Consider the following 14,013-nt stretch of genomic DNA (forward strand, 5'->3'; position numbering starts at 1 on the left):
CATACTATTATCTTTTTTATGTTATCTTTTTCGACAAAGTGAAAAGATGTCAATAAAGACATTTTTTTGCTTTGTCGGAAAAGATAACATAAAAAATTATATTTCCGTAAGCGGACATTTTATTGTTGCAGCAATATTACAGCAATTTTGAAGCAACATATTTCGATCGCTATGTTTCTACAATGATGCAATCTTGCAGAAAAATGTTGTTGCAATGTTACTATAATATTACAGTGCTGTGATGAAACTAATACCCTCTAATTTATCTATATAAATCGATTTCTCACAATATTCCACGTAAAAAGATATAAAAGTAAGATAGCTAAAAATTAAATAGTTTACGAGATATATTTTATACTTTAAATTGACAACATTTTACAGAACCACAAAATATTTCATAAACTATTTATTTCTCGATTATCTTAGCTCGATACTACTATTATGCACAAAATAATGAGAGGAATCAATTATTATAATGAAAATACATAGTTGTTTTAAAGAAAAAAAATGTAATTTGCATTATATATATATATATATATATATATATATATATATAATGCAAATTACATTTTTTTTTTAGTGTAACTTAAAAAGCTGTCAATAGGCAAATAGTATTATTCTTGATTAAAAATCGAGCCGATTTTTAGCCGGGTTCACTGACGTGTGAAAGATCGGTGCTGATTGGCGCGACTTTATTCAATAATTACTGCTTTATTAAGCATTATAGAAAAAAAAACGGTTTAGGACTTTTCGACTCGATTTTTAATCAAGAATAACACTATTTGCTTAGTGGGAGCTTTTTAAGTTACACCCTGTATATGTATGCATCCATATAGCACAGAAGCAACAACATTGCAGCAACATTGCATATTGCAGTGTAATATAATAAAGATATTGCAAAGACATTATTTTACTACAATATTCATGTTTCTTTGCTTGCCGCTAAGCGGCAACACTAATAAACTTAACTAACACTCATACTCAATTTTTCATCATGAAATAGATATAAAAGATTGGTACTAATATAAGATTCAAAATATACATGTCTGAACGTATTTTTTGATCAGCTACACGATGCAATAAAAAAAATATATAGTTGTATGCAAAAAACATCAATGACCTTGAAAACTCCTAAAAAAATGACCTTGAAAAAAAAATATTCTTGCCGGATATTGGTCCTTCGATACCATTCACATTATGTAAAAAATATTTTTTGCATAATGTGAATGGTATCGAATATCATAATTCGAAGAGATATTTAAGTAGCCTTACTTAAATGGATCACCCTGTATATACAGGATGTTCGGCAAGAGGGGGACCAAAATTTAAGGGGTGATTCTTCATGATAAAATAATACGAAAATCAAGAATAAAAAAATTTCAATAGAGGCTTCCTTTTTTTAGTTATAAATGTTTAAAAATTCGCATAAAAGGCGCCTCAAGCACGACAATTCGCCACTCTCGGGCGTGCGTATAGTTACGTCGGTAGAGTCGTTGTCACAATACACTGTGACATAAGAATACAGAAGCTTATCTTGTAGCGGTATACATATACATATATATGTGCTTGTGCGTGTATAGATTAATATTTATTTTCATCAACATATTAATCTCGTTATTTAGAGAATAAATATATATAATAAATATCTCTCTTTTTTTTTAAGTCATCATGTAATATGAAATTCTTCCATTATTTTAAAACAGAATTTATATATTAAAAACTGATTGACGATCATTGTTCATATCGATTATATAAAAAAGATATACAAGATTATAAACTCATAAAATTATTATAAATTATCATTCTTTTTATTTTTGAGAAGAATATTTTTTCAGTTTTCAACTATCATATAATTTTAATATATATATATATATATATATATATATATATATATATATATATATATATAATTATATTAATATAAATTTGTACATATATATGTAAGGGTGTAAGTGAAGATCTATATAAACTTTAAAAGTATTTCTACATAATACTTAGATATAATACTTTAAGATTACATACTTTTTTAAGAGTATTTCTACTTTGGAACAATAAAAGAAAAATTATATGAAGGGGCTTTATTAAAAGATAACAATCATTTAAAAATGGCAAATTTTTTTATTATTAACACAAACATAATAATAACTACACATTTTAAATAAGATTTTCAAAACGATTTTGAATTAACACAAGCTTTTATTCATATCTACGCATTAATTATATTTCTCATACATGAAAAAAAGTATCAGAGATATTACATATTAAAATTCGCAACTGTCGTTATTGCAGATTATATTATTAATGGGCATTGAATAAACTAATTGTTTTAGGTGACATCATGTAAAAATCTAGTGAATTTAAATATAATAAGAGTAGGAATTATTCTCTAATGGGCCTTTGAAGACCTATATCTTTGTAACAAAGTTTTCAAGGATTCTCGTACATAATCTTTTTTGTTAATTTTCTGATGTAAAATTAATTCTCAAAATTTGTATTTTTAATTACCTTATAAGTATTTCGAAAAATATTATCAATTCTTCATTTATTAAAATATAATTACAATATCACAGATTTGAACTCGTATTAGTTGAATCGATAGTATTTTTCGTTTTGCTTTACCATTTCCTCAAAATTGCATTAATATACGCTTTATTGCTATTTTCGGTACTTGAATTTGACGGAGTGGATTGCTCCGAAAAATAAGCATAATAAGCTTCAATGAGACATACTTCTTCATAAAGATCTTCCTTTGACATTTCAATGATACCTGCGCATTCATTTAGTAACCATCGAAAACTCCTTGGCAACATTTTCTCGAATAATTCAAAATTTTTGGTCTTCACACGACTAAAATTACAATGATACATCCAATAATCTTTAAAAGGTCTGAGCAATTTGAGAGTGTGGTCATCCAAATTTTCATCTAATATAAAAGCAGTATCATTAATTACTGGTTCTTTACTATTTTCCAACTGATCATATTCAATTTCATTTTTCATGAAGTCATCAAAAATAGATGCATTGGTACTTAAATTCAAAATATCGGAAATGTTTGGTAATATATTTTTAATTTCAAAACTTTCTCTTGAAATAATTTCAGATTCTTCTGTATAAGAATCATCTTTTTCTGGGTTTTTGATATTATTTTGCTTTATGAATTTACCGCGTGCATTTCTAAAAATTTTGTGCTTTTGTTTCTTTATTTGATTTAAATTTTTAAATATAGCTCTTTTTTCTGTACTTGAAAGATCCATATCGTATTCTTTACAAAATTTGGATAACAATAATGCCGTTTCTTTGGAAACAATATCTTTTAAACATGTATCATTTTCATCATCATTATCATTTTCATCGTCGTTGGCGTTGTCTGACGTTGGGATTGACAATTTACCATTCGGCAAAATCTCATTGAATATAAATTCATCTGACGATGCTAATGGAAGGACCTTTATAATTGGATTACAAATATTGTCATAATACTGTCTTTTCTTTACATCAATTTTGAGACAACAAGACATTTTGCTATGTAAATATTCAATGAAATCTTCTTTTTTCTCGATTTCTTCCTTCAAAGAATCCTGTATTGCTATATTATCCTTCAAATCTTTTATACTAGCCATTTTTGTTTGCTCAAAAGGTCTTACAGTCTTTTCAACAAAATGCAAATTTGAATCAATGAAATGTATTTGCATATTGTAATGCGAGGCCAATTTGTAGAGGCTAAAATAAAAGAGTGGGACAATATATTATATATTAATTTATTTATAACAATATATTTATTTATAACTGAGAGGCTATAACTTTTAGTATAGTAATACTTACAATTCTGGTTTTGTCATATATCCAATTTTTGTAGGAAAAAATCCATTTTGAAGCACATTTGGAAGATCGTATAATGGGTGTTCCAATAATTGTTGAAGATACGAGTGATGTGCCGTTAATGAAGGAGAGAACTCGTTCGTCTCATTTATTGGTAAATCAATGTAACTTATATTAGTAATACACTGCTTCATTGCGTGAACAAGTTTACGCGATATTAGATGCTTGTTTGTAATTATTTCAGGCTCTTCTCTGTCCACTTTGGAATCAATGGCCTCCAAAAATTTGACATATAAGCTATTTACGTCTGGTATGTGCGAACTGTATTTTAACTTGGTGGGATAGTGTGCATTAGCTAAAACAGCTTTTCTACATTCAATGTACTTCTGCCATTCTCGAAAACTAAATAGTTTTGTATCACTTATACCTTCATTGTTAATTGCACTGAAATAAAAAAAATTATGATTAGAACATTAAGAAATTAGAACATTAGATCAAAATAGAAGATGACATAGCAGATTTTAGGAGAAAGAGCATGATATATTGCAATGTCAAATTATTTACAAAAGGCAATCTACAATCGCACGGAAAGTGTCTTTGGTATATCTCGGTATATCTTTCCACCTTCTTGTCATCTAAAGTTGAACCAAATGTCATGCAATCGTTCATAATTACAGCATAGGGCATTCTATGAGAGGTAAAGTATACACTCAATTCAGCAGATTTTTCAAATACGATACCACCGACAATATAATTATATTTATTTAGTATATAATCGAGATTTCTTTTCAAAGCTTTCCATGAAGAATATCCTTTTTCAATATCGTTTGCAATGATTCTTGATAAACCAAGTTTTGCAATAGATTCTCCATGACCTGTTAATAAACATCCTACATTTCTATTAGCATATATACTGCAACCTAGTATAGAATCGCCTACACTGCCCATTAATTTTGCATTTGAACCACCGCTTGTAATTCCTGCAGCAATAGTACATCCGTCGTAAGCTATGCAGCCAACGGTGCTTCCATAATCTGTGTATGTGTGTGTGTGTGTGTGTGTGAAAAATTTTATCAGATTAGTTTCTTATCAAAACAATTTTTTTCTCCAGATATTGCATGCACATTTTACTTTCTCTATTCGTATAATTATCTCCAATATCCAGATTAATATTGCAATTGCCTGTTTTTTTATTAATATGAGCTAAATATGCTGTAGGTGCGATCATATTTCCCTTAGATAACAAATTTAATTTTGCATTTTCTGTTAATTTTTTTGCACCTTCCCCTACTACAATAGAGTTGGGAAAATTATCAAGAACATATCTAGCCAGTGATATCGGATGCTCTATATCTGACACTGCTGCTACAGATCCACATTCCAACTTAGAACCATCTACTATACATGCATCCATTTGTATATTTCCTAACAAGCATTTAGTATAATATAACATGTCATAATTTGATTATATTGGACACAATCATTTACATTTGTATACCTATATTATTTAAAACCGATCCGTAACCACAATTGAAGAATTCGTCACATTCTAACCACCACAACGTACTCTCTACAGCCTCTATAGAATTTGCACCATTTAACAGACTTTGATAACCAGTGAATGCTGCTTTTTTACAACTTGTTATTTTTTCAATAATTAACTCATCATCAAAATTTCTAATACCACCATGTACTAGTATACATGGAGCATTAAAATCTTTACATTGACACTGCATTATTTTTAATTTTGCATTATTATTCTAAATTTAAAAGAATTGTCAGAATATTTCATAGATAGACATGTCCATAAAATGATTTTTAAGTCTACATGAGATTTTTAAAAATTAAACATATTTCACAAAATAATTATGATCAACTAAATTGAATGCATGTACATATATTCAATTGTTATAATCATTCATCCCCTCTTATCCATTTTATCTATAAATATATATATATATATATATATGTGCATCATTTATTCGTATATATAATGACACTTTTTATGTGTATTTAATGCATTAAATAATATTAGAATAAAAATATTACAATAATCTTAATTATAATATTATATTGTATTATATAATATAAAAAACCTGAAAATATTTTCTCCATTTAGACTATTTCTTAAGCTTTAGAGGGCTGGAAACCATAATGGCTCAAACCTGTACAATAACTTTGTATAATGCATATATATGAGTTTCTAATGTGAAATTTACAAGATTTCACTAAAAAAGATATCTCAGTCCTCTAAAGGTTAAAATTCAGCTGCTATCATAGTAATTTGATATAAATTATTATAAATTTATTGAAGAATAATATATATTTAAATTGTGTGTCTCAAATGTCATCATTATGAAATTCTATTTGATACATACCTATTAATTTTATCGGCAACATTACTGATTTCATATTCTGTAATGCCATCCAAACTCAATAACGTTTTCAATACTACAATAATAAATGCCATAGCACGACCTTCATAATTGGGAATACAGGACTTTTTATCAAACTTCATTTTTGGTGGAGATAAAGCTACAAATCTTTCTGTGTATAACAATATCCCTCCTAAAAATACAGTTTTTTTACTTTTGTATTTTCTATATGTGCATCAAATTAAGATATTTTGATTCATCCATACTTGGTAAATTCAATTCACTGCAATATCGATTGATAAGCGGTAAAAAATCGGGACAAATTATTTTCGTAACGCCAAGAAATTTCGCCATTCTTCCAATTATTCTTCTCATTCCCTTATGCGTTATGTCCATAGCTCGTGATAAGAAATTTATATCATTTCGTGTTAAAGCCACTTCAGGAGGTATCAATCGATCCAATTTGTAATAAGATAAATGCCCTTCTCTCCCATATCTACAAAAAAATTGCATTAATATGAAAAATATAGAAAATAATAAGCACATGTATATAATAGGATATATATAAGCTAAGATCTAAAGATCACAATATTAATATTGAAAAATGTTTACATTTTAATATAAAAACACATTATAAAAAACCTATAAAATAATACATATTATTATAAAAAAATATCTTCTTTTACTATAGTGTAAATGCAACATTGTATCTTATTATTTTGGAAAGTGTTTGAGTACAAATAAAATACAAACTGTACCTTAGCATATCACTTAAATGTATATCTTGATTATGAATTCTTAATGCCAAATACAAGATTGCCCACAATTTCATGGGTGTAATTAATTCCGGTCCTGTTTTGTACTGAGTTGTTATATGATTTTGTTTGTATTCTGTGCATTTGTATCTTGGTATTTTCTTTGCCATTTCTTTTATCTTTCTTGTTTCCTCCTTAGCAAAAGAATTAAAATGTATTCTGTAATAAAAAGAAACATAAAAAAATAGCAGAGTGCAATATTGTATATTTCAATTGTTAGGTATACCTATTTGGATTTCTTTTTACCTTTCAAAAGATTGTTTTGTGTGTTGCGTGTGTGTACTAGATTGCATGCTATATACACTTTGATTAAATGTACTCAGTGTATCTCCTTCTGAACTCATTTGTGACTCCATAAATCTATCGTAATCTGCAGTAATCATAAGTTTCTGTAAAGAATATATTATATTTACAACTTATTCTTACATTTCACAAATCAAATATATTTGTCAAATCATACTTTATTCCTATTTAATTCTCTTAAAGAAGTCTCTTCACTTAAAGAGATAGAAATTGCAGAATCTGTTGCATTACTTTCAACTTTTCTTCGTTTCTTACTTTTTTTTTGTGACAAGACCTTGCCATATATAATTTCAGCATCTCTGTAAAAAAAAAATCATATAATGCATTATTCTGAATGAATATAAAATTTGCAGACTCTTGAAATTATCTTTTTCTAGAAATATATATATCTTAAATGTGTTTGAACACAGAATATACATAGAATAACATAAAAATTTCAATAAACTCTTTTATGTTAATCTGAAAAAAAAAAATGGTTTATATAAATAGAATAAATTTTAAAATAACCTTTTCTTATATCTCCTGGCTAATTTAGGTAGCAGTTTTTTATTTTTAGATATAAAAGCTATTTCCAGTTTCCCTAGATATCGTGCCCATAGTTGTAACACTGTTATTTTTATGTCAGCTGACACACCGAGTTCAATAAGCTCATTTGTCAAACCAATTAAGACAAAATTATACAATTCCCATGATGTCCATCCAACTTCCTCATCTGCATACAAAAATACCAGATTTTCATTGATGATATATCTAATCAAAATTTGCTTAATTTTGTATATTATAGTATATTATGTGAATTATTCTTTTAGAATGAGAAAAGCAAACCTGCTTTGTCACTTCTTACACGACGAATTCTTGTTTTTCGCAACTTCACATTATTTTCTACGGGCAATTCTAGTTCTAGCTCCTCTCCAGCATCCTAGAAATTTTTTATATTAATAACGCATTTTTTTTCTAAATACATTTCTTTCGAGCTTACCTGATTCTGCGTTTGACATGTCGAGCAAAAGGAGTAACCGGATGCTTTATAAAAATCGGTGCAACCGCAAACTTCGCATTGCGGCATCTTCGAAAATTTATTGAAAACACATTCGAAATACTCTTTTTTTTTTCTACGGGTTTTTATTTGACCAACACTACTACTAACACTATTAACTCTACTTTGGAGAATCGTCAGAACGTGCGATTGACCATCAAAATTAGGATTATCATCAAACAATTTGAAATTTCAGACTGAAAGCAATGGGTGCATCCAGAAACACAACTGCTCACTGAGCGGCTAAGGCCGGTATTCATAGTCCGTTCTTATATTTAAGATCGTCTTAAGAATCCATTCAACCAATCAATGACCGCATTGCAGCTATTTGATTGGTTGAATGGGTTCTTAAGACGGTCTTAAATATAAGAACGGACTATGAATACCGGCCTAAGTAGCACTCGACTGTGATTGGTGAATTCAAAGATAGAAACCAATCACATTCAATTGCTACTTAGGTCCATATTCTGAATCCTCTTTTATCGATAAAAGTGCCTCTAAAAGTGGTTTACAGCCAATCAGAAGGCTTATAAGCCACTTTTAAAGGCACTTTTATCAATAAAAGAGGATTCAGAATATGGACCTTAGCCGCTCAGTGAGCGGTTGTGCTTCTGGATGCACCCATTCAATTGCTACTTAGGTCCATATTCTGAATTCTCTTTTATTGATAAAAGTGCCTTTAAAAATGGCTTATAAGCCTTCTGATTGGCTGTAAGCCACTTTTAGAGGCACTTTTATCGATAAAAGAGGATTCAGAATATGGACCTTAGCCGCTCAGTGAGCGGTTGTGCTTCTGGATGCACCCATTCAATTGCTACTTAGGTCCATATTCTGAATTCTCTTTTATTGATAAAAGTGCCTTTAAAAATGGCTTATAAGCCTTCTGATTGGCTGTAAGCCACTTTTAGAGGCACTTTTATCGATAAAAGAGGATTCAGAATATGGACCTTAGCCGCTCAGTGAGGGCTCCTGCACACAGGACGCGGCAACGCTTGCCGCGCGGCGGAAGTCGACGCGACAGTCAATCAGCAAATACATAACATCCACTGTGCGTCAAAGTTGAACTTAATCCAACTTTTGTATTGGCTATCGAGTCAGCTTCCGCCGCGCGGAACGGGTTGCCGCGTCCTGTGTGCAGTAGGCCTGAGCGGTTGTGCTTCTGGATGCACCCATTCACCCATGCACCGCTCACTGAGCGGCTAAGTAGCAATTGAATGTGATTGGTTCCTATGTTTGAATTCACCAATCACATTCGATTGCTACTTATAGCGTTTTCGACTTGTCGGGTTCAATCGCTCCGGGGTAGTTTACTAGACGTTTACTAGTTTATTGACCAATCACAGCCATTCTTTTGAAGAATGTAACCATATATTCTTCAGAAGAATGACTGTGATTGGTCAATAACATCTAGTAAACTACCTCGGAGCGATTGAACCATGGGTCAATTGATGAAGAATTATTTGTGAGTCACGAATATACTAATTAAAACATTTGTGTGATCGTCATTTCTTATAAATAAAAGCCAAAAATCATATTTAGTAATTTCTGGGGAAATTTTTCCAAAATCGATATAAAATATAAAAAAGTGTCATAAGTACATGAGCGACGTATTACAAATGACTATAAACTAAATGATCTTATTCACAGTATATACAGTAGCGCAACTCTCTGTCGGCACCTTTGATGTTAGCGTGGGTTAAAATGAATTGCACATGCGCGGACTTGGTGTGTAACCAATCAGGGTAGTGACCTTCTATCTCACTTATTCTTCTTCTCTTTATTTTCTTTCTCTTTCTAATTTATTACATATAGGTTATACAGGGTGAGTCATCTGACATCAGAGAACATACACTACAGGGTGACACATCTGAAATATTTTTTTACTTTTGAGAATGCAAAAAAATTCTAAAAAGAAAAATCTTATCTTAAATATTATCTTTAAAAGAATAAATAATACAATAACAATAACAAACATTTTTTTAATAAGATAAACATTTTTTTCTCATTTAAATTAATTATAATTCTATAAAGAATAACTTCTCATGAAATTATCTAAAGCTGAATATATATAATAAATGACTAAATTTTTTTGGCAGTTCTAATAATTTTATAACTAAAACTCATGATTCTACTTTAGAAAATACAAATAAGATTTTCATAAGATTGAGAGAGAGCGCAAATAAAGAGAAGAACAAAGACAGAAGATCTCTGCTCATGGTTACACACTAAGGTCCATATTCTGAATCCTCTTTTATCGATAAAAGTGCCTCTAAAAGTGGCTTATAAGCCTTCTGATTGGCTATAAGCCACTTTTAGAAGCACTTTTATCGATAAAAGAGGATTCAGAATATGGGCCTAAGTCCGCGCATGTGCAGTTCATTTTGACCCACGCTGAAATTATTAGAGTTGCGCTACTGTGGCTGTGTTCCAAAATTCACTGCCAGTACTGAAAATCTATAGTGTACGTCACATAAACTATAGATTTTCAGTACTGGCAGTGAATTTTGGAACACAGCCTGTATATACTGTGTCTTATTGAATAATATGGACACTCGAAATATGTTTATTAAATAGATATTTATATAATATTCTCTATTAAATGTCAGAAAATTATTCAGTAAACCCTTTTCGTTAAATGTATCAAAAACTACACGAAACCGTCAAATAAAGTAAAATGAAATTAATCAGCAATCTCATCGTTACAACGTATGCGACGATCAAGATAGCGAGATATCCCTTAATGTAAATAATTATTAGAAAAAACCAATACAATGATAAATGTTATTTAAGTATTATAGTTATATAGAATTATATATTATTTAAAATGTTCCTATATATACTACATTTTTCTTACGAATTGTTACATTACATATTAGACAATTATTAGTTATAAGATAATTAACAATTTCATATAAATGTAATGTCAGCAAGTGATGTGTTGAAAAAATGTTGATGGAAATTGTCTGAAGCTACAAATAATTAAACAGATATTGTTGTCTAAGATTAATATTTTACTGCAACAATTAAACTAGTTTCTTTGCTTCAAAAAAGCTTTTCAGATGTTTCATTTGCCATGCACCCATAATTAGAACAACAACAGTTTGAGTCAAAGACCACCAAAATACACGACGATGAGTGCTTTCTGATGTTTGCCTAAAGCGCTCCTCCCGGTACTAGAAAATATATATAAATATATATAAATGTATTTATAATAATTCTAATTACTTTCTTTTATATTACATAAGACTCTGCTTTATATAGTAAATTGGCAATTTGTCTCATACCCTCTGGTAATTTTGTTCTTTGGTTATTTGTCCGACTTGATCTAATAGTTGGCGTATTCTTAACTGAAGCTCTGATAATTTCTCCTTTTGTGCTACATTGGCATAATCAATTGCATGTTCTCCTACTTGAATATCCAAATGTACTCTCTGTAAAAATAGTTTAATTATATCATCTAATTTGTGATCTATTTTTTATCTTATCTATCTTATTTTTCCATATTCTTATATGTCAATTCAGTATGATAATCAATTATACAGTATGTATATACTTTACCAATTGAGTACCACTGAACCATGCGGTACTATTTGAGTATAAACAGATAACATGTTCTCCCGGTGTGTGTGAAGTAAAGGAAATTCGACCTTCGGAACTGTAAACTCTTGAGAGAATAGGCTTGTCGTCAGGATCTTTGACTTCAACGTGCATACCAATACCACTTGTCATAAAACCCCCACTTTTTGGATCATAAAGTTCCACTTTGTAATTGACTACAAAAAATAAAATAAAACAAAATAAAATTTTTAACATCTTTAGATATTTAGATAAAAATGATTAAGAAATCAAAAGAAACTACATTTTATACAATACAATTCACATATATTAATATCTATGTGGTAACAAGTTGAAATAGGATTCTCGTCAAAGGAATCTATGGCACATTATTTTATTACTAAGGCCCGGTTGCACCAACATTATTTTAGCTTTAAGCGAAACTTAAATATATGTCTGTCTTTATTTATTTAGAAAGAAAGATAAAGATAGACATATATTTAAGTCTCGCTTAAAGCTAAAATAACGTTGGTGCAACCGGGCCTAATACATTTAAATCAAATGATGCATTTAATTTAAGTAAATTATGATATAAATTAATAGTGACAATGAAATATATATTACATATGTCAATAAATAATATAAAGTTGTTCAAAATTTATAATAAATAATTATTAACATTGAAGTTAATCTTAAATTAAATATTAAATAAAGTATTAAATTTATTAACAAAAAAAAATAACTAAGATTATTGATATAACTAAAAATATTAACAATTTTTTAACATAATTATCTACATTTATTTTTATTCAATTGAATAACTATAAATATTAATCTAAAATTCATAAATTAATCTTAAACTAAAGTGAATAAAAATCATAACCAATATTAAACTATACCTATTCAAATTTTATTCTTAAATATAAATGTCAGAAAAATTAATCTTGAAATATAACAAATATTATAGTAAAATATAATTTTCTGGCGGCCCTAAATTGAAATATATAGCTAAATATTTTAGCACTGAACTTTACCTATGACTGTAGTATCATCGGGGATCTCCTCAATGAAACATTTTCGTTCTGTCTCGCCGATGTGGAAATACAAACCTGTCCCGAATTTAAGGACGCATAAAAAAACAACGAAAATACCCCCGTGTTTTAACATATTTTGCATAATAGGTACAATATAGATGATAGAACGACAAAATATCGAATCACGAATAAACAGTCGTACCCATGCCAGACGGAATATACACGTCACCTTTGGCACAGTATATACAGTAGTGCAACTCTGGCAATTTCAGCATGGGTAAAAATGAACTGCACATGCGCGGACTTGGTAGGTAACCAATCACGGCAGTGACCTTCTGTCTCGCTTGCTCTCTCTTTCTAACCTATTATACACACACGATCATATAGTTAGCAGACAAATTCAATATTTCGCATTTTCTATTATTGCATTCGTTTGGGAATTATTTGGGCAAGTTTAGGAAAGCATTTTCATAGTTTGGGAAATAATAGTTTATTTATAATTAATTAAAATAAATTGAGCGTATAGTTAGCAGACATAAATATTTAAAAAAAATTTTTTTTTTTTTAATTAACGTGAAATTATTTGGGAAATATGTCTGTAATGTTTTTAACGTTTGGGAAATAATTATTTCATCTGAAAATCGGTAAATATGTCGATGAAAGGAGCCCGCCTCAACCTCCTGGAACTTAGCTGGGCAACTTCGACTTTTTTAATTTTTTTTTTTTTTAATCGTTTGTTGGTTAATTTCTTACGACAAGCATGGAGCTGACACACACACACACATACACACACACACACGGGGGGGTGCAAGGGGGGCCTTCGGCCCCCCTCCCGCACCCACCCCGTCCCCCTCGCTTCGCGTGAAAAGTTGCAAAGTGGAACCTCGCTTCGCGTGGAAAGTTGCAAAGTGAAACCTCGCTTCGCGTGGAAAGTTGCACCCTCCTGCACCCACCCCGCCGGTAGGGGTGCCTACGGTAGGGTGCAACTTTCCACGCGAAGCGAGGTTCCATTTTGCAACTTTTCACGCGAAGCGAGGGGGACGGGGTGGGTGCGGGAGGGGGGCCGAAGGCCCCCC

General features: G+C 30.1%; 2 protein-coding genes across 4 annotated transcripts; both read right to left on the bottom strand.

Moving 5' to 3' along the window:
* Positions 1 to 2,122: 2,122 nt before the first annotated feature.
* Positions 2,123 to 8,574, bottom strand: LOC145976264 (TATA box-binding protein-associated factor RNA polymerase I subunit B-like). 3 transcript variants are annotated; one of them, XM_083107334.1, is made up of 10 exons: positions 8,292 to 8,574; positions 8,138 to 8,231; positions 7,820 to 8,024; positions 7,470 to 7,611; positions 7,256 to 7,398; positions 6,953 to 7,168; positions 6,461 to 6,690; positions 6,198 to 6,387; positions 3,823 to 4,263; positions 2,128 to 3,720 (listed from the first exon to the last, which is right to left on the bottom strand). In XM_083107334.1, the coding sequence occupies exons 1-10, from the start codon at positions 8,376 to 8,378 to the stop codon at positions 2,616 to 2,618; spliced, it is 2,853 nt and encodes a 950-aa protein (XP_082963460.1). In that variant the 5' UTR covers positions 8,379 to 8,574; the 3' UTR covers positions 2,128 to 2,615. The 3 variants fall into 3 exon arrangements, with proteins under 3 accessions (XP_082963465.1, XP_082963468.1, XP_082963460.1); XM_083107339.1 differs by lacking the exons at positions 6,198 to 6,387; positions 6,461 to 6,690; positions 6,953 to 7,168; ... (3 more) ...; positions 8,138 to 8,231; positions 8,292 to 8,574 and adding exons at positions 4,384 to 4,454; positions 4,528 to 4,853; positions 4,951 to 5,244; positions 5,318 to 5,708 and having other exon boundaries at positions 2,123 to 3,720; XM_083107342.1 differs by lacking the exons at positions 6,198 to 6,387; positions 6,461 to 6,690; positions 6,953 to 7,168; ... (3 more) ...; positions 8,138 to 8,231; positions 8,292 to 8,574 and adding exons at positions 4,384 to 4,454; positions 4,528 to 4,853; positions 5,002 to 5,244; positions 5,318 to 5,707 and having other exon boundaries at positions 2,124 to 3,720.
* A 2,555-nt stretch (positions 8,575 to 11,129) lies between these two features.
* Eca (transmembrane p24 trafficking protein eclair) lies at positions 11,130 to 13,241 on the bottom strand. The gene is made up of 4 exons (XM_083107351.1): positions 12,938 to 13,241; positions 11,907 to 12,121; positions 11,633 to 11,779; positions 11,130 to 11,521 (listed from the first exon to the last, which is right to left on the bottom strand). Exons 1-4 carry the CDS (start codon positions 13,077 to 13,079, stop codon positions 11,372 to 11,374), a joined length of 654 nt encoding a protein of 217 aa, XP_082963477.1. The 5' UTR covers positions 13,080 to 13,241; the 3' UTR covers positions 11,130 to 11,371.
* Between the last annotated feature and the right edge of the window lie 772 nt (positions 13,242 to 14,013).

The sequence above is a fragment of the Camponotus vicinus genome, unplaced genomic scaffold (assembly GCF_025532165.1).
Source record: "Camponotus vicinus isolate PSW18456_S1 unplaced genomic scaffold, iyCamVici1.0 SCAF_1, whole genome shotgun sequence".
NCBI classification, from domain to species: domain Eukaryota; kingdom Metazoa; phylum Arthropoda; class Insecta; order Hymenoptera; family Formicidae; genus Camponotus; species Camponotus vicinus.